The sequence below is a fragment of the Protomyctophum bolini genome (assembly GCF_963924005.1).
Source record: "Protomyctophum bolini genome assembly, chromosome: 13".
Lineage (NCBI taxonomy): Eukaryota > Metazoa > Chordata > Actinopteri > Myctophiformes > Myctophidae > Protomyctophum > Protomyctophum bolini.
In genome coordinates this window covers 36,639,246-36,660,880 of record NC_137874.1, presented here as the reverse complement: position 1 = coordinate 36,660,880, position 21,635 = coordinate 36,639,246, and the positions used below count along the sequence as shown (strand labels likewise).

General features: G+C 41.6%; 1 protein-coding gene across 1 annotated transcript in view; it reads left to right on the top strand.

Moving 5' to 3' along the window:
• The window catches only part of pcdh1a (protocadherin 1a), a gene marked incomplete at both ends in the record, with an annotated part of 80,517 nt that extends 60,472 nt beyond the window's left edge, over positions 1-20,045 (top strand). The window contains one exon of the mRNA XM_080779812.1: positions 19,672-20,045. Coding sequence (XP_080635938.1) covers positions 19,672-20,045 — 374 coding nt within the window. The remainder of the gene's footprint in view (positions 1-19,671) is intronic.
• Between the last annotated feature and the right edge of the window lie 1,590 nt (positions 20,046-21,635).

The window sequence follows — 21,635 nt, the reverse complement described above, 5'->3', positions numbered from 1 at the left end:
ACCTCTGTTTAATGTTATCAAAGCCCCCCTTGCAAGTTCCATGCCATTAGCCTCGGAAACCCAGACGTTTTTATTTCCAGGGAGAGGGGCCAAGTCCACTTCAATTCGGCATACAGTAGCGCAAACGTCGGTCTCTCTCTGCTGATTTCTGTTCGTCTGCACGTTTGTTAAATTAACGTACACACATACTCCTCTCTCTCTCTGTCGCTCTAATTAATTTGTCTCATGTCCTGCAGCTGTCTAGTTTCTCCCGGCGGATCCTGCCGGGAGCTGCCTATGCCATGGAAAGCATAGGTGAGTTCCAGTCTACTTTGAGGTTAGACAGCACACATATAATTATTTGGGTAGCTGCTTTGGGAACTCCATATATGGTTATGGCTGAGTCAGCGACATCAGGTGACTGCTGGTCCTCCCATTAGCCAATTATTAATATAGGATATAATTAGCACATCTGCAGTGTAGGTGGTGTGGTCTACCTACTCTTCCAATGACACGTTTACAGTGTAGACCGTATAGGACTCCGTATAGGACACCTCATAAGCACAATATCTTGGGGATTCACTCTTGGAAGACCAGTAGAAAGTTGCCCTACGACGTGGGAGCCACAGGTTTGAATCCTGGTTAGGACATACATCTTATTGTAGCTTTAACCCATTCTGACCTGAGATCAGATTCATACAAGGTTTCCACTGGACACACAATGGTCTGATGAACCCATTCTGACCTGAGATCAGATTCTAAAAATGTCAGTTGTTGTTCGATTTTTCTAAAATAGCAGACCTACAAGCTCGTAGCGCGCCACTCGGTGGCGCGCTATGAGCTTGTAGATCTGCTATTTTTCAATACCTAAAGCATAACATAGTGCTAACACCAAAATGGGTTCCCGTTCAGAATGGGTTAACACTCAAGACTTTGCTGTGTTGTATGTAAATTATTTTACATATTCCAGTTAGAGCTGTACTATGTTTTTGGTCTGATCTGATCCCAGGCTGTGATTTACCAAGGACAAGTAGAGCATTTTAGAATGAATAATATTTATCTTAAATGAAACTGAAAATAAGGTAATTAAATTCAGCCTTTCCATGGAAGTGAGTGTGTAATTGTATTCCCATCTACACAATTGCCCTCTTGGAGAACAATGCAATGTGCTAATGTTAAATATTAGTAGTACTGGAGAGGCAAATTGCAACTATGCCTTTTTCTAGTACTTAGGATGAGACTCTCTGCACTTGTTAGTGAAATTAGAATTTATATGTATTGTTAATAAGTTGTAAATTACTTTTTAAGTGAGTGTTGCCTAATGAGCATTGGCTTGTGAAATCTTTGTTTAATCTGTTCCTTTTTTAACTTTTAGTTTTTTGAGCTGTAGCAGCCATGCATGTGGCTGTGCAGTGTTTTAGGCCTGTCTGGCAAGGTGAATGATTGTATGGTCTTTGACTGCATATTGAGTTCAATGCAACAGACCTGAACATATTATCTCATGGTGCTAGGCTCTTGTCTTTAGAGAGACACGGTTAAGTGTCAACGTACGATTTGTGGTAGTTGACTTACATGCTGCCAGTGGTGGAAAGTAACTAAGTACATTTACTTAAGTACAATTTTGAGTTATTTGTACTTTACTCAAGTATTTCAAATTTCCAATACTTTTTTTACGTTTTTGGCTTTTTAAGATTTGTTTTTGGCTTTTTGCCTTTATTGATATTAGTTGATATATGTTATTAGTGAAGACAGACAGGACGTGACGTGCTGTCAGGCCAGAGCCCATATGTGGCATGTGCCTGGACCACTAGACTAGGCCAGCGGGCGCCCCACATTTCCAATACTTTTACTTGTACTCCACTACATCTCAGAGGCAAATGTAGTACTTTTACTCTACAATTTTTTTTTGGAAAACTTTCGTTACTTTGGAGATTTTAATTTTGATTACAAAACATACATTAACCACTTCAACCCCTATGTACATTTTGGCCATTTGAAAATAGCCGATCTACAAGCTCACAATGGGTCGAGACGCGACGCATTGTGAGCTTGTAGATCCGCTATTTTCAAAAGATTTTGCACACATCTTGAACTTGTGCAATGGGACATTCTGCAATATGAGTACTTAAAGTAGATTTTGATGCAGATACTTTTGAATATAGGACTTCTACTTGTAACAGAGCACATTTACATTACAGTAATTATACTTTTACCCCCCCACCCCCTCCTCCTTATAGAGGGTATGCACGTCACATCATCATCATCAAGTTATACGGGAACGCCTACTGAGTGTCAGAAAAACGACTTTCTGGCCATGAGGGCGTTAACCCATTCTGACCTGAGATCAGATTCATACGAGGTTTCCACTGGACAACACACTGGTCTGATGAACCCATATCTGACCTGAGATCAGATTCTAAAAAAATGTCAGTCGTTCTTCGATTTTTCAAAAATAGCAGACCTGCTATTTTTCAATAGCTAAAGCATAACATGATGCTAACACCAAAATGGGTGCCCGGTCAGAATGGGTTAAACAACATGTAACTCACTTTTCCACTCACTTTGCCACTCAATTTGGGGTGCATACTTAGTTTAGACTTAGCCTGATTATCAGACTGTAGCTCCACTAAGAGAGTGGGTGGGGTCTTTGGCCTGGATCCAGGCTAGTTTAGACTAGTCATTAAGGTTAGACATGGGTTAAGGTTAGGTTTATAGGTGTGCTGCCTGGGCCTGTGGGAGGTTAGGTTTAGGGTGAGGGTTTGAGATAGGTTGTAGTTGTAGGACTAATGACTGGTCTAACCAATTATGCATGCTCATACCCTTTATACTAATTTTTGCCTACCGGCCCTTTTTGATGATGTTGCTTCGATCTCATTCACAATATTTAGTTATTTACCACTTAGTTGTGTGTGCCAGCGCAGTTGCGCACACATCTGCGTGCGGCCATGCGTGTGTGTGTGCACATGTGCACTGCAATGACGTGTGCATTGTTGTGTAATGGAGTGTATTATATGGTATTGTATGTTACTAAATCATTTTAATTACACTTTTATGTTATATTAATATAGCCAATTAATACAGTGGTGTAACTAAGTAACTAAGTACATTTACTTAAGTACTGTACTTAAGTAGAATTTTGAGGTATTTGTAGTACTTTACTCGAGTATTTCCAATTTCCAATACTTTTACTTCTACTCTAAATATTATTACCATTATTTGAAAACTTTAGTTACTAGTTACTTTATTTTTAGATTTTGATTATTATTACAAAACATACATTAACCACTTCAGCCCCATATACATTTGGGCCATTGCACAGGTCAATACAAAAACTGTTACTGTGGACAAAACCACGATAAGGCATTACACTTGTTTACAACAGGGTCCACCATTTTCAATTCATCAGAACATTTAGAGACGTACAAATGTACACTTCCGCACAATGAGTACCAGATCAGTGGCCTTGTGGTTGAGTGTCCGCCCTGGGTCTGGGCTGGAGGCTGGGGTTCGATCCCCAGCCGGGTCATACCAAAGACTCTAAGAAATGGGACCCAGTGCCTCCCTGCTTGGCACACAGCATCAAGGGTTGGATTGGGGGTCAGTCCCTGCGACATATTAGCGTCATGTCCAGGAGGTGTACTTGTCTTGTACATCAAGCTGCCTCACGCTACAGAAACAGGAGATAGGCTCCTGCCCTATGGGCCTCATGGCTCGGCAAGGCTACTTACAATGAGTACTTTAACTTTTGATGTCAATATATATATTTCTTTCCATCATTTTGTAGGCTTATTGTACTTTAGCCATCACACTATGAGAACCCTAGTAAAGGTATTAACTAATTACTTGACTATAGGGCAAATACTGTAGGATAAACTGGCTCATAAAAAAATATTTTCAGAACACGTATCAATTTCTAGTGGTGTGTGTGTGTGTGTGTGTGTGTGTGTGTGTGTGTGTGTGTGTTAGAAGATGAATACAAATAAATTACTTGGCAACCAATGTTTCAGCCTGTGTGAGGTTGTACAGTAGGTATTTAAAATTATAAATTATAAAATTATTATATTCAAATGTTGTGTCAAAGCAGCATTTTGCCGATAGAGTACGGTAGTTGAAATAACATTCCAAAGCTACAGAAAGTATAATACTATGTTTTACTGTAATGCTTTGTTAATCAGTGCAGCAGACACATCTTCTTTAACAATACATGATCAGAGCTTAAGCACCGTGTCATCTCACTCTTTAAATAGCATTTGCCCGACTTTTATTTTCCCTAATTAGTTTTTCTCTGTTTTATCCTTTGTCGTAATTTGCTTGCACTTGTCACGATTTATGACGAGCAGAAGTAATCATTATGCTTTTGTTCTGTAATACCTACTGTATTTGTCACTGGCACGGGTCAACTATGCCATAATCACGGCGGTTAATAATTTTTTAGCACATACACAGTAAAAATCCTCTGTGTTAAAGGGCCATTTCACCACTGGAAGAAACTGCAATCACTCAATGTTAATAGTATTTGTAGTAGATAGAAAGTAGCACAATTTGAAATTTGCACTCTATGATTTGCACTCTCAGAAAAATAATGAAGTCTGTGTGTTTGACTGTATTGTTGAATTCCTACAATGACCATAGTGCTTTGGTGCACTTGTGGTTGGGGAGACACCCCATGTGGGCTGTCTTACTGAGACAACATGTAGTCCAGGAAGGAAGTGAGACCACATTTTCATGACGAATTTTGGTCATGAATATGCAGCCATGACTAAATTATCTAGAAGCAAATACAAAATGACACACATAAAGTGCTTCTTGTGTCCAAAAAGGGGTGAAGTGGCCCTATAATGTATCAATTGGTAACTCTCCGAGTTACCAATTTGACAGTGTGTACTTGGACACAGCTTTACTCTTGACCTCAGTCGCTTTGACCATACATTTTGTCCAGAGTCATTGTGGATCCTCGACGGGACGCGACACTCGTCTCCCCGGAACAGCGGTTTTGTCACTGCAGTCATGGCCTCTGACTCTGTGCCACTAATGACTCTTAGTGGGATCAGCAGACAGGCGTTGTCGCTATGTTTGGGCGGGGGGGGGGGGGTTATCACCGATGGGACCCCAGTGGGCTGGAGACAGGTATCAGGGTGTGTACACATAAACACAGTTTAACCCATTCTGACCGGGCACCCATTTTGGTGTTAGCATCATGTTATGCTTTACCTATTGAAAAATAGCAGATCTACAAGCTCATATCGCGCCACCGAGTGGCGCGATACGAGCTTGTAGGTCTGCTATTTTTGAAAAATTCGAAGAACGACTGACATTTTTAGAATCTGATCTCAGGTCAGAATGGGTTAATCAGACCAGTGTGTGTCCAGTGGAAACCTCGTATGAATCTGATCTCAGGTCAGAATGGGTTAAACACAGATGGAGGTCTTTCCATGTGGCTGGATGCCCAGCACGGGGTCTCGCAGTGTCTTGCTCTGTGTGGACTCTGTGCCATATGGGCCATTCAGAGGGGGGAGATAAAATGGAATAAATATCATTTGCATCATAATGAGGTTCTTTAGTAATGCCGTCTGATTTCCCTCCCTTAGATGTGTCAGATGATGCATGTATTCTCGTACATTTTCCCTTTTGAACTCCTTTAATAGATTCCCCCCCCCCCCCCCCCCCCTCAAAATAGGCTTTAATGCATTTCCCCCCCTTTGCCTTACTAATAATGCACATGGACATGTTCATCTGCGTGACCTAAACAATGAGCTGCATGGAACCCTTCTATAACAGACTCAGAATGTGATAGCAACAGAAACAGAGAGCAGAGAGAGAGAGAGAGAGAGAGAGGAAACGACAGACTGAGAGACAGAGCCTGAGCCTAATGGGGCTTGTTTATCTTGTGGATGCCAGCCTGGGCTGCTTCCCGATGCCAGTGTGTGGGGTGGTGATGCAGGGGTATGGATTTCCTCAGACAGATGTCGCTGTTCCTTGTCAGAGTCCCTGCCTGTTAGTACAATTGAGTTCAGCAGCAGGTGCCAACTTCGCCCAGTGCAAAGGCCCTAACTGCAGTGGGACTGCAAACCCCTTGTGAGGGTACAGGTCACCATGTGGCCTTTTTTCTTGGTGTGTCACGTGTGTGTGTGTGTGTGTGTGTGTGTGTGTGTGTGTGTGTGTGTGTGTGTGTGTGTGTGTGTGTGTGTGTGTGTGTGTGTGTGTGTGTGTGTGTGTGTGTGTGTGTGTGTGTGTGTGTGTGTGTGTGTGTGTGTGTGTGTGTGTGTGTGTGTGTGTGTGTGTGTGTGTGTGTGTGTGTGTGTGTGTGTGTGTGTGTGTGTGTGTGTGTGTGTGTGTGTGTGTGTGTGTGTGCGCGCGCCTGTGCCTGTGCGTGCTGGGGGCGGTTGGGGTCCCTTGAGGCCTCTAGCACAAGCATTGTGTTCTTGTCAAATCATGTGCTAATGTTTATTACCCTCGCCCCACACCATTTGTTTTGTAACTTTAATTTCATTTCAGAGCAAGTAGGTCGTTGAACAGCTTAACTGGGGCAGAATTAAACTCTCTAACCTGGATCAGGCTTTGACACCATGGACAATGATTTACTATTGCACTATGTGAGCAGTCAGTCAGTGCGGGGTCATGAGACAATGCAGTCCGATGGAGAATTGTGCCACGTGATGTGTTGCAATGATGAATGTTCCGATGGTGTCCTCTTCTCATATAGAAATGTGAAGATCTGAGTTTGCATCTCCTATTAGCAGTGACTTTGTTCATCCCAGACCACATGGACTCTACTGGCCGTCCAATGACACACAAGACACAAGACGGGCCATTAGATGGTCCGTGATTGTGAATTTGGCTGCCTTTATGACTGTGTCACAAGCCAACTCTCTGACTAATATAGCATTGTACCTTATTGCCATTTATAATGAATTGGCGACGGCATTTGTGTCACAGATTACAGCCTATTGTTAACCCATTCTGACCGGGAACCCATTTTGGTGTTAGCATCATGTTATGCTTTAGCTATTGAAAAATAGCAGATCTACAAGCTCATAGCGCGCCACCGAGTGGCGCGCTACGAGCTTGTAGGTCTGCTATTTTTGAAAAATCGAAGAACGACTGACAATTTTAGAATCTGATCTCAGGTCAGAATGGGTTAATCAGACCAGTGTGTGTCCAGTGGAAACCTCGTATGAATCTGATCTCAGGTCAGAATGGGTTAAATGCAGTTTGAACTTGAATGTGAGCCCCATTATGCCCGTGTCCAAAGTGTACCCCTTGCATCTGATTTCACATTACCTTCTGTTCCCACAAGAAAGTGATTTCTCTTTAGTTTCATCATCTACAGTCAGTGATGTCTGTCCAACTGGCTGGAATATTTTTATAACTGATTATTCTTCCTCTTTGTCTGGTTTCTTTTGTACATTTTTAATGTATTTTGGTTGGCGTGACTTGAAGCTGTTGGAATCCATGTCATTATAATTTATTTTATTATTATTATTTTATTTATAACCGTCCGGGAAAGTGAGGAAAATGGAACGCGCGGGCGCTCATTTTTCATCATTTATTATGAAAGCATCATGTTTCAGACTTCATAAGAGGAAGGAGGGAGGCAAAGATCACTGTTTAAAGTTAATAATTATTATTATAGTTATTATAGTTTTTTACTTTTTTTTTAACTATAAACCACAACGGATCATTCTGTATTATCGGTAGAAGTAGATAAGAGTACAGTAGATCACAGCACATCTACATTATTCCATAAATAGTGCTTCTAATTCCACGCTATCACTGGAAATGTCATTATGTCAGGCTTAACATTATAAGCCTGCATAATATCTAGCATCTCTGAGCCAGTATCCTTGAGTAATATGGATGCACTGTACATATTATTTCTCTAATAAATGTAGATAACTATGCTAATAGAAACACAGAAATCTTCAATAGGAGGGCATGGCCCTGCTTTACCATACCATGTAGGACTGAGCAAAAGGCAAGTGGATGCTGCAAAATTGAAGTTGGCAGGATATGTGCAAGCATAACCTACAGTGGATGAGGTTATAGAGAGAGAAAAAAATAAGTAAATGAAGAATAATTTCTTCATTAGCCATGGGCTCTTTGCTACAGAACAGGCTCTCTACAGCTGGGTGTTCAGCCGCAGCTCCATGGAAGCCTGGGTGGGGAACTACTGTAGCAGGATAATTATGGCATCAGAAATAGAAAGAGGTACAGTGGTTCTAAGGTGGCCTCGTCGGGCCTTACCCAATATCACCTCAGATGGGGTTCGCAGGGTAGGCATGGTATATAGCTCTGTGCTTTTGGGAGGGGCTGCTGGCTGTGGGCCAGAACCACTTCAACCTCCGTCGGTCTGACTGTTCAAGTTGCCATCAGAGAAAGGCCCAGGGGGTCGCCTCTCCATCATAGTGCGATGGGGACGGCCAGGCGCTGAACGTCTTTCTAACTAGTGCAGCTGCCCTTCGATGATGGATAGCACTTGAGGGACTGGAATTGTGTGGGTCTCTGACATGTACTTCCTTATTTCCCAGCGAGCCACGGAGGAATTGAGTTGCTCAGGCTTTAAGGCTTTTGCACAGCCAGTTGAGGATATCTTGGAATTCATATGGTTCAAGGACCCCTAGCAACTCAATGAAGAGAACAGCAGCGGTGCGGTGAAACTGAAAAGTTCCTCCGCTGTTTCCCTTCCCATATTGTATGGGAACATTTTTACCCGACACTTTCCGCTTCATACTGTACACGCTACACGCGCGCCCTGACGCCCTCGCCAATTAACCCTCCACACATACAGTATTTCTGTGTTTGTCATTGACGTTATAGCACGTTGGTTCTCAACCTGTGGGTCGGGACCCCCAGGGGGATCCCCACATAATTTTTGGGGGGTCCCCAGATGACAATTTAAGGATTTTTTAATACCTAAAAAGAAAACAAACAGTTGTTACAAGGTGCTGTACAATAAAATTATAGGAATAAAACAAGAACAAAATAAAAAATAAACCAACAATGAAATAAGAACAGAGCAGCAAAGACAGTACCTAGAAATAGATAAAAATAGAACAGTACATAGAAATCAACAAAAGATTGAAGCAATCACTGGAGCAAACCAAAATGTTTGCGGTACAACTTAGTTTTTAGTAGCTTCTTAAAGATGTCAACAGACACAGCATTTCTCAAGTAGAGTGGTAAGTCATTCCACAGCGTAGGTGCAACAAATGCGTAAGCTCGATCTCCTTTGGTTCGCAGCTTAGTGGCGGGGATAATGAGAAGACCTTTGTCTTCTAATCAGTAAGACGAGAAGCACACATCCACCTGGGTGACGGCAGACGGCAGACTGCTGGGCGATCCCTGGCGCTTTGACATGGGGGGTCAGATCAACATAGGAATGAATTATGTACTGGCCATATACGTGTCTTGAGTGTACAGGGTTTGATGAGGTCAGATCAACAAGAGTTGCTGGCCGGCTCCATATATGTAGATCTAGGTGATGGTCCAGTCTTCTCCATCTATGGTTATCCAGGGTTAGATGAGGTCAATGTCGTGATCTTCATATATGGAGATGGCCATATATGGTGGCGTGACGTGTCACGAGGCATGATGTCATGAGACGTGACCATATATGGAGGCGTTAAGAGTCTCCATGATGTCACGTGGTCAGATCCATATATGGAGATCTAAGGATCTCCATAATGCCACATGACGTTACAAGGCATGATGGATTGGCAACCATATAAGGTGGTGTGACGGACACGAGACGCAGGATTTCATAGTAAATGAAACAATAAAAACTGGTCAAACATGGGCCAAATTGCAAATAATCTAAGAAAGAGGCAAACTACTAGTACAATCTCACAATGCCTCACGTTGCAAGGTGTTGTGAGCTTATGGATCTGCCTATTTTCATGATATTTATCTGGAACCGAGTCAAACTAATTGTAATCAACTCAACTCCTACAAGTCCAAGTCAAATAATGATTATTTTGGGGAGGCCATTGAGAATCACTGTTATACCATACTAGCTCACCTGCCAGTGAGGAGCCCCCACTGGGAGGATGTACAGTAGTACTGTAGCACCTCCCGTTCAACACCCCCCTGCTGACTATAGGTGCTGCCCCCAGTGTGTAGGAGTCGCTAACGCAGTGACAATTACCACATGTCCCAGAGTGGGATCAGGGATTGAAAGTAACTTTGTACCTGCAACAGTTCCAACACACACACACACACATGCACGCGTCCCGTGCATGCGCATGCTCGCGTGACATCCAGGTTGTGCTAATGACACAATCTGGATTAGACGCACGCACGCACGCACGCACGCACGCACGCACGCACGCACGCAACCCGTCACCACCTTGTCATGAAGATGATATTCAAAGCACCCTTTGTGATGGTATTTCTTCTTGGTGAAACAATATTTCTATTCAAGTGTTTCAAAAACATCAGTCAGATATACAAGGAATATTTAATCAGAATGGATCACAGAGAGCTACTTTGCTAACCTTAAAATAACAATTCTAAGGTGACAGTATACAGTGCCGCGTGCGTGTTGGTCGGTTTCTGTGGTTAATGAAAGAAAATAGACAGACACAGACATGGTTAATCATATTCTTATTTCTAACATCTTCTGTTGAGTTCTTGCCACCTTGAGAAAAAAAAGGGATAAGGAGAAGAAAAGCAGTGACTTCTTTCCTTCCATGCTTAATAAATGTCTTGTCGGAAAAGTTAAAGACTGGCAGATAAGTAGAGATACGGGAGGAGACCGGCAGAGCCTTTCTGATGTCACTCTGATGCACAAAGAACAAGTTTTACATTCCCTCTCTGTTAGAAACTTGAATTGCCTGACTCAAAGCAACGTAGCTGTATGGTTCAGGGCATTGTGGGAACCTGGGAACAATGCTACTTTACCACGCGATTGTCAGACATGCAGAAACGTTTATTTTTCACTGTGGTCAAATGAAGCTTTTGTCGCTTCAGGGTGATTATAGAAATGCTATATAAACAAGACGATGAAAACCTTTCAGAAGGCATGTACCGTAGCTACTGGGTAGAAAAGGTTGTGCTCTGCCAGATGCCTATAGGCTACAAACGTATTGTCTGGGCACAGTTGGCATACATAAGCCTTGGAGTTCAAAGAGTTAGCAAAGTGATAACAACAACGTAGCTGAAAAAAGGGGGAAAACAGCAAATGGTTTAGGGAAGACATCTATTTTTCTAACAACAGGTCAGTAGGATCAATCGATGATTAGTATTGAGCTTGAAAGAGGCACTTGCCTGGGAGGAAAACAAAAGCGTGTATAAAGAATGTAGAGTAGGAGAGGTCAGAATGCTTTGGCTTCTTTATACGTATAGCACATGGGATATGCTATAGTATCCCATTGCAATATGTGTTGTGAATCCATAATTCCAGATATCAAGTCCAGCAACAAGCTTTTGGTTGTATTCAATTTAAAATGTTCAAAGACTAGGCCCTATGTAAATGCAGTCCATTTACTATCCATGGGACATGTAAAATAAAAATGATATTGTGTGGATAAAGGGTGAAAAGTGTGCTCCTAAGTTAGACTGGTAAACCATCCCGGTCGCGTGAATTCACATGATCATGTGTCTTGTTCTGCAGCTGGGTGGGCGTTTTGCAGAAACCAAGAAGTAGAAGAGCCAATCAGCATTCACGCTGAGGGCCCTAGGCTGTGATTGACATACTCTTTCTGCAAAATGCCCACCCGCTTGGGGCCAGAACGGTCTGCAGAAGACGCATGCTAATGTGAATTCACGCAACCAGGGTGGATTACCAGGCTACTGTAATGTAACGAACCATTGTATATTAGAACTGAATACCAACATACATACATACCGCATACGGTAACATGCATGTTGAAACAAAATAATTCAAAAATGACAGCAGCTGAAAATAATAAAGATACAGATAAAACAAAACAAAACAATTTGTGTGTCCAGTCACAAAAGGCTACAGCCATTTTATTTTTTATTATTTCTTTAAATGTTTTTATCCCACGATTTTTGCACCCCATTTTTTCACCCAGTGTCCATTATCTAATGTAATCCTGGGCGCTACACTTCCTCTGCCAACCTGGGGGGGGGGGGGGGGGGGGGGGCGGACAAACCTCATGCTTCCTTCTATCCTTCTATGCATGAGGAGTCCAAGCTGCTTCTTTTCACCTGACAGGGGGGAGTTTCCCGCCTGTCAGTTGCTACAGCCATTTAGATTGACTGATCTAGCTATCATAAAATTATGGAGAGTTGTAAATGTTATGCTTTCCCGTTTCATTTAAGTGTATGGGAAAGCAGGTTAAAGATGGGGTAGAGACAAAAATGCCATTATGTGGGGAGTGTATAGCACAGATATCATAACATAGTCACATTAAATGTGACTTATGTATTTTATTTTATTTTTTTAAGACAGCTCTGATAGAATACCAATCGTGACTCGAGAATGTCTTATGTCTAATGTTTTTCAAACTGTGAACACAACCAACACATAGGTCTTCACAGCATTGATTGCACAGATGAAATATTGACCTAATATAAAAACAGCTGTACATTTATATCAAGAAAGGTGATAGCTCTAGGCTTATATCCCACACAGACACAATTATCTGCCTTGTGTTGCCATAAAATCATATAAATGAGTTATTATAAACCAATATACATTCTAGATTCCTCAGGGTTCAGTCCTAAGCAGAATAGCCTTTAAAGATCGAACAGAGCTTAATTGTTAATAGTTAAGAAAACGAATCCATTTTTTAATTGCATATAATAACATTTCTATTGCAATTATGTAATAGCATCGATTTAATGTTCCACTATTTTTTTCCACTCTACTCATTGGCTAGTATTCTTTGGTTAAGAATAAAGATGCAGCTTCAAGTTAGAACTTGACATGGGGAATAGGAAACCTGATGAATGAAGCCACATTGTACATTGTACCATATTCAAACATTTAGCACCAAGCAAAACAACTATACAATCAGAACCACTGGTTGGTACCTTTTGCCATTTTAGTGCTGTTCTCTCGCAGTCTTGCTGTATATGTTGGACTATTTTCTCTGAAGCTGTTTTTATCATCACCATTGTATATGTTTGACAAAGCCTTAAGTGTCGGTTGACATACCATGTCGTGAATCACTTCTCAATGGCAGCAACTGCTGATGCGTGAGGTGATAATGTCAACGACGCTAAAGCTTTGCTGAACATAAGAAGTTTGAAAGATGTTCTACAAACAAATTAGGCCCAAAACAAAACGGTCAGTGCGTGCGAGAACTGACAGGAGATACAGTAGAGCCTTCTAGTGGATTATCCTGACGTACAGTACTGCTGGTGGACATGGTCCACACACTTCAAGCCTTGACAGCGAGGGCTTTGTCTGCTCCGAAACAGCTTACCCCACCACTAACACCTTGCACACCGATGCCAAATATACTCTAGATAGAATTTGATCTGAAAGCTCATATCGTGTTACAGAGTGTCCTAGCTAGAGACCTAGCCAATCCATTTAACACAGAATAATCAGCATAGATATCAGCAAGATGGTAGAGCACCCTCTCTCCCAGGGTTATTATTTTGTGTTCAAGAAAAATAGTGAATTGAAAGAAAGATAAACACAGCAGGCAAAAGTTAATAGAGATGCAGATTCATGCACATTTAAAATAGACATTATTGACCGACCGTAGTCATGACCTCCCACTGTTATGCACCATTGCTGGTCTCCCTGACTTCCAGGTAGAGAGATTGTGTGCTTGTCAGCAATGTTTATATTTTTTTTATAATCTTTTTATTCAGAGTGCCATACAGTCATGAAAAACGTGCTTTACATTTCAGTTTACAATATGCACCTTTTTTGATGATATTGTGAGAACCTTTTGCATAGCCATTTCATAGCATGTGATTTGCCACCTACACTACTATTTATATGGGCTATTACGTAGGCCTACCGTAGATACTCCTCTTCCACCAGCAAGAAATTGCGGCACCCTCACATATTTTTCTTGATCACGTGGTCAACAGCGATAATATGTACCGATTTGCGTGAGTATTCGACAAAATCTGTAGGAGTAGTATCAAATCTTGTCAGGTGGAAGCCTATACAGCTCAAGAGTTATAGACCAAAACATGAACTTCCCTGTTCCTACGGTGCTGGAGATTAGCAGCTTACACAGGAGCGAAAACATAGTCTTCGGCAGTTCGGCCTGGTGGAGACAACAAAGGGACCCTATACCTGAATAGTAGCACACAAGGAGATGGTACAGTGCGCCTACCTGAACAGTAGCAAACAAAGCAACCTACAGTAGCTGTGTTGTAATGTACAGAGCTTTTGAGAACAAACTATACAGTATATCCACTGTCAGGGAATATCCTAACTTAAAGAACATCTAAAGCTCTTTTAAATGATACGCTTCATTCTGTTTGTATAAATGTGGTTCTCAAGAACTCAAACCTAAAGCATTCAAATTTTGCATATGTGATATACAGTAATATACTATAGTGATCATATGCATATGTCATGTAAATGCAAACCAATGGTTCTGTTAGAATATCTCTCGTGTTGCGTGTTGCTGTGTTTCATAGAACATGCACGTTCTCCTCTGGCGAGAGAAAGGGGTGCTTTTGGTTGTCTATACTTACACAGAAGGAAGCTGTTGAATAATCAGGCTGTCAAAGTTAAACAAACACAGAACCCTGACTCCTTGTTCTTTTTCTCACCCTGCATGACAGCCACAGTGTACATTCACACCCTGTTCGGATAAGCAGCACTAACAGTAGAGAGTCAAGAGAGCATGTGAAGTGTGCTCAGATGTGAATTGTCTTGTATTTTTTTTGCCGTGTGCTCCATTTACCCGGTGCCTCGCACCGTAATTCATGAGAGCATTTGCGGTGATCATATATATGTAACATATTGTTGAAATCACTCTAGATAATCCCAAACCCTAGTATTTCTTTATTTCCCACGTCTCTCTCTGTGCCGTGGGTCTCCATATTTGCTCGCCATCGATCATAGCGGTGTGGCACGCGCACTAAAAGGCAGCCGGTGGGGAGAGGCAGCATTTGCAATCAAACAGAGAGGAGCAGTGTGAAATCTCAGGAAGAGGCAGCTTCCCTCATCATGCCCGTGGGCAGGGGATCAGACGATGAGGAAGCCTGCCTCAGACACTTAACACCTCCCACTGGCGCCCTGATGCAAGCAGCATGCAAACCCACCCCTCACATGTATCTGTCAGCCGGGGGGTTAAGCTCTGCATGAACCGCCACTCTGTTACTGCTCTGCGAGAGTGCGTGTTGTGCTGGGTGCAGAAGAGGTGCCTTTAGAACCAACAGCCAAAGTTCACCGTGGTGAACCTCAGATGTGTTATTGATGGAGGTGGTGGCATGGATCTCTTCTCTATATATGCAGACATTTCTGTGTTTCATGGTATGGTTTCCTAAACAGGAAAGACTTGAACGTATATAGCCGGAGAAAACCACAGGCCAGCGCAATCTGTCTACCTCAAGAGGCTGTGCCACAGTGTGCTGCTGTGAGAAGTAGCAAAATGGCATTGAGTCACCGCTCTTCAAAACCAAATCACCTGCTCTCTAAATCCAGTCACCTCCCTGTTACAGCTACTGGCTTTGACAGTGCAGTGATTTACCCATCTGTTCTGTAAGGGCCACCTCCGTTCTCCATCCATGATACACAAGACTATGAACTCTAAAGGGTTTCTTCCAGACCTTGAGCAGATTTATTCCAGGCATACATCCAAGAGGAAGCAGGTTTGGGTGGGTGAAAAAATACCTCATTTTTTCTCTCACTGGTCTTCTAACCTATCGTTGACTCATCTGATTCATCTCTGTTGTCCACAGTATATTTGGACAACGTTCATTCCAGCCAGGAGATGGTAGTTTTATGATCATTATAGGCTTTGCAGAACTCTGTGGCTATGTGTGTGTTACTCTAGTTCTGCAGAAAATGTTGGATACAAGCGGAATGCTGCTAATAGGGTCTATTGTAGACTATTGTGTCTTAAACTTAAATTAATATACCATATATACACCAAAGTTAGATAAGGGTTAGTGTATTAAGCTCTAATGGTTGTACTGATAGTCTTATTGAAATTGTCAATAATTATGTGCTTTGTTCATATTGGAAAACAGAGATTGTCAAGAGAAAGGGGTTGTTTAGCCACCATGCCAATGATGAAATTCCGCTCAATTTATTTCATCAATAAAGCCATTGTTCTTTGCTAGTTATTTTACTGATTTTTGGTTTATGTGGAACACGGCAACAAATGCCAAGTAAATACATTTTACAGACGCATAGGCATTGCAACAATGGTCCACAGCAATCACCTGAAGATGAAGCTGTTTGTCTGTTAATTAGAACATTAAATAAGACCAATGTGGGAAGTTTCATTATCTATGGCTAATTGTGGAAGTGTGGATATTAAACACAGCTCAATGTTATACTTCCTTGTACAATGGCGTCGCACGGCGAAAATAGCCAATCTACAGTATGAAGCTCACAACATCCTAACGTGTTGTGTACTTATAGACTTGTAATTGTTACAAAAAAACAACAACAAAAAACATTCATAATTATGATACTGCACATGCATGGAATGTGCGTGTTTCCACTTTTTCATGCACTGCTTTTTAGTGGTGAATCTATACAAAGGTTTATGAGGCCCCTGGTATGTCGTAAACCTCTTGGCTGCTCTTTAGATGTTTTTAATCAAGTGTGAAATCCTTTTGGATTTGATGGCTCGGAAGCTTGCTTCTCAACATGGCCCACCACTCCTCCCATGAACACCTTTGACCACTGATGTTGGGGAACTAGTCTTAGAGTGCAGTTGAGTAAATGAAACTACACTCATTCAGGAGCCAGTTCACAGTTGTCCCTGTCACCTATCTACCTATCTTCTCTTCATTGTCCACATTCAATTCTTTCCCAATTAGCCATAACAAGTGTAGTTTATTTGAGAGGAGTCTTAGTTCATTGACATACTTCTAATAAGAGATTTTAATTAGGTCTAGTAAACAGAGAGAAGAATTTGCCACTTAGGCATAATGACACGATTAAGCATGAATAAGACAAGCTACTGTATATTGTGAATTTAATGTATTCAATAGCCCCGACATATTGCTATCCAGGATTACTGAAAAGAGAGATTAACTGCAACAATAGATTAGGCTAGGCATTGTCTTTTGTTTAGTATTAAGTGCTAATAAATTATTCTGTATGACTTGCTCATGGATAACGGTAATCATTGAAATAACAAGGTGGGTATTTAGATTCCCTTCCCATTACATCTGAGCCAATACATGAACTCTCTATAGCCAGATGTCTTTTATTCAGCGTCAGGGGTCTGACATTTAGTGATAACTATCTGGCCATTGATCATGAGGACAGTGCTGATGGTGTATCTCAGAGGCGTCTTTTCCTTCTGGCTTGGATGTGAACACTCACAGTACAGTACGTCATGTCTGCTGGTTGCCTCGTTCAACCATTGTCTGTCATGTCTGTAGCTCTGATTGAGTACACCGTCTTCTGTGCAAACAAAATCACGACGGCATTTGTCACAGCAAAAAAGCAGTCCGTGATACGGATACCGCTCTTAAGAAAGTGATGTTGTGATGTGGGCTGCTTTTAAATGTGTGTGAAGTTGCAATTTTGCAGTTAGACAGCGCATACAATTTTGACGTCTGTCTTTGTTCACTGATTTCTGGCCTTGGAGGAGAGTGGGCTGAAGGTTTTTTTAAACAGCAATGGCATACAAATTGTCGCTGTTCAAAACCATGACTTTTCTGGAAATGAAATAAAGTGATGTGTTCCAAAGGATGCAATGTATTATTATTTAGTTACAAACGCTTAATACTTAATACTTCATTGGTTAAATACTGTGTTTATAAAAGCCACAGACAGACTTAACCACTTTCAACCTAGCATCCATATTTTGCCCATACATACATATACAGTACAGTACATATATTATGTAGATACCGTACTTATTTAGTCTTGGTTTATTTTAGATTATTGTGCACTGTCGGTCCTGACTGAGTAAAATTTTTGAACACGCAAATGTCAATTAAATGAACCTTGAACCTTGAAGATGACATATGGGAGATACAAGGTTTCTGCACAGCGAAGATATATTACAGTAAATTGAGCGGTCGTCTTCAGTGACTCTGTTTATAGATTCTCAACAGGTGTGTCTCAGCAGGTATAGGCGTGCCATCTGTGCATTTGTGGCACATGGAAGGGTTCCTCAGTACTGAATTGTTTTCCGAACCAAAACATTCCGAGGATTCGGAATTCACATTGCTGGTTGTTTTTTCTTTTGTGCCACAATATCTGTGTTGAGGTTTCAGAAGAGAAGCATTCACAGAATTAACCACCAATTCTAAGTTTTCTTTAGTTTTTCTTTTGTTATAGCTGCATATTAACTACACTCATTCGAGAGCTATCAGCCTTGCACATGAAAATGAGGTCACTGGATCATAGAGTAGACCTATTTATTAAATTAGGAACACTTGAATGAAAAATGGATAATAATCAGGGGAATGGAGCTCATTTCAGCGCTGTCAATCAATAACCTGTGCAACACTGGCTTTGCCCTGGGGATCCATGGTTCTGTCTTTTGCCAAACATGGTATTTTCGTTATGTGGGTGTCTGAGCTCAAGCTTGTTTTTCTTTTATGTTGCATGTTGACAGGCTCTGACACACATTTAGATCACCAATTACAGCCACCGAACACGGAGACGGGGCGCGTATACTGTATTATGCCTCTGTTGGGTGGAAACCTTGTATGTGCAAAGCCGTTACTTTTCCGGAGGTGAATTCAATGGATCCAATGTAGTTATTATTTAGTCACAAATCGCTTGTTGATACTTTGATTGGTTAAAAATGAAATGAAAATGTTTTTTCTATCGATTACGCGCCCCATGGTGACTTTAATTCATGAATATTTTCACAAAGAGACTCTTTGTGTCTCCACAGGGAACCACTGCTGGTCAACAACTTATTAGCTTATGAATGTGAGTCTTCAAAGTTATTCAAATTATATATAAAGAAGAACAAGAATAGCAGATATATCATCATATGTGTTGTGAGCTTGTAGATTGTCTACTTTCACTCTGCTTTTCCATTACATGCAGTTATATCAAGTAGAATAATAATATATATAATATAAAGTATAAAATAGGGCAGTAATTTAACAAAAACATTAGAAAAAGATTGTAGAGATACAAGGTTTCTACTCGGCAGCGACGATATAATGGAAATATGTCACTAGACTGCAGTGAACAGGGCGATGTACACATGCCAGACATACCATTATAATCCTTACCGAGTACTTAGCAGTGGCTGTAGAAGCTCTAAACAGCATGTACACAAACAAACCAAGGCATTGACTGCATCATATCAACTATTGGGCGGCGAACACACACAGTAGGTCTCATTACACGGTGCATAGCAACTGCTACATAGCAACAGCTGATGATTGCTTAGCAACAGCTGCAAAGACCTCACAGAAGACGGGGAAGATTTTCATGGGGTGTTGCACATGAAGCCATCGCTGTTCACAAGCAGCCTTTTTCTGTTTCTTCCAAACCTTCGACATGTAATAGTGATATGAAATTCACTCTGATGTTTGTTTGTTGTATGAACTTCACTCATGGCATTCTTTCTCTCTGCTCCTCTTGCCCCTCAGATATCCGTTCCCTCCCCGATGTGGCCATGACTGGGAACTGCACCATGGAGTGCAGTGAATTGGGCCATTCAGATGCCTGCTGGATGCCCGGGCATCCGTCCCCTGTGCACAAGGCCAGGATCCCCCCCAAACTCTCCACCTTCGTGCCTTACCAGGAAAGAGGGAGCCTGGGGCGTCTGGCAAACGGGAGTGCCAGGCTGGGTGGCGAGGAGCACCGGGCCCCCCGGCTCCCACCCTCCCGCAGTGCCTACTCCAACAGTGGTCATGCCCCCAGTGCGGACAGCCCCCTCGAGGAGATGCCCCTGAGTGTAGCCTCAGAGTTCCCGCCCACCTCCCCCACCGCCCACACTCCAAAACGAGAAATCTACCTGTGAGGAATGCTCTCATCCGATTGGTGCACGGCTTAAGGAGCGCCCCCGCGAGAGACACATTCTTCATAAAGAAACATAGGTTGTCCATATGTTGAAATCAGTGCCCTTTTTGTAGGTAAAAAAAAAAATAGGCTGTGATTCATTTAATCACTAGCATGTACACTTTCTTTTTATTCATTAATTTATTCATTTTTATTTATTATTTAACTTATTTATTGTGGAACTCTGCTAATTAGGTGATACATTAATTTATTTATACAAATTATTGAAGGTTACTTGTCAAACATATTACAGACTAATTAATGTGATTACTACTGATTTAGTTAGCCAAGTCCCACTTTGTGGTCAAGCTCTTGAATTTTAAAGTTGTGATCAGTGCTTCTGTGCCATTATTAGATATACTTCAATAGGGTGCCAGTGAGGCCCTAAGGGTAGGCATAACATGTTTGATTAACAATCAAATGAAATGGTATTTCTTAATGTATAGTGCTGTAAATACATTTGAATGGTGTGTTCTACATTATATTTTTGTCTGGCTAAAACTGATAAGAAGAAAATAGCCCTTGCCTCAGAATTTTAGCATATTTGAGATTTCCTTTGCTGCTGCTGTTTAGACTTGATCGAAACCACCTCCAGAAGTAGAGCTAGATATTGTGGAAGGCATTCGGATGGAATCTCAGCATCTCCCCACAAATATACACCAGGCTCTGACCCCCGCAATCACAATAGAATGGCCTTTAACTTTGCTCTGTTGGCATTGGTGGGCGTAACCGAATGGCAACGTTTAATTTGACGTTGTGACTCACTGACTCTCAGCACTGTGACCTATCGTTCATCCCACACTAAAGCTACAGTCCCTCGGAGTCACATTGAACCACCCCTAATCCCCCACGATGCATTCTGATTGGCTTCTCAAGAGTAAACGCCAGTGGATCCGCGCGATTGATGAAATCACACTTGTTGCAGTTTGAAACATCTCCTTTCTGTTCCGACAATCAGACCTACTCAGCCTGTACCTCTGAGCCAATCGCTTTGTATGCAGCACTGAAGTAACAATTCCTTGCTAGGCTTAGAGGGTTTCCTCCTTAATAAATCTCGCTTGGTCTGATGAATGCACTGGAGGTGTTGTATTTACACAGGCATTTAGATCAAAACGTACGCTTCTGTCTCTAAAACAAATTGTAGTGTGTGGAAGCTCCGTATCGTGTTCATCAGGGTGGTTGTGCCACCTGCATCGACATATTTTTTACTCCCTGTGAGGTGAATTGGGTACACTGCCTACAATCCAGTGTTAATTGTACAATTTGGTTTAATTTGTACACTCTTAGAGTAAATTTAACGGTTAGGATTTTACTGTGCAGTGTGCTCACACCACACTGAAACTAATGATACTAATTATACTATAAATATATTTCCTATATTAAAAAAAAAACACACATCGACCTCAAATAGTTATCAACAAAAAGAAAGAAAAGCAAAGCAATCTAGAAAATGGTTTTCCAGGGTATGAAGGATTTCAAAAATAAGTGTGAATTATATCAGCAGACAAATGCTGAGATGGGCCCAGTAAAATAAGGGAGGTGAGTTAAATTA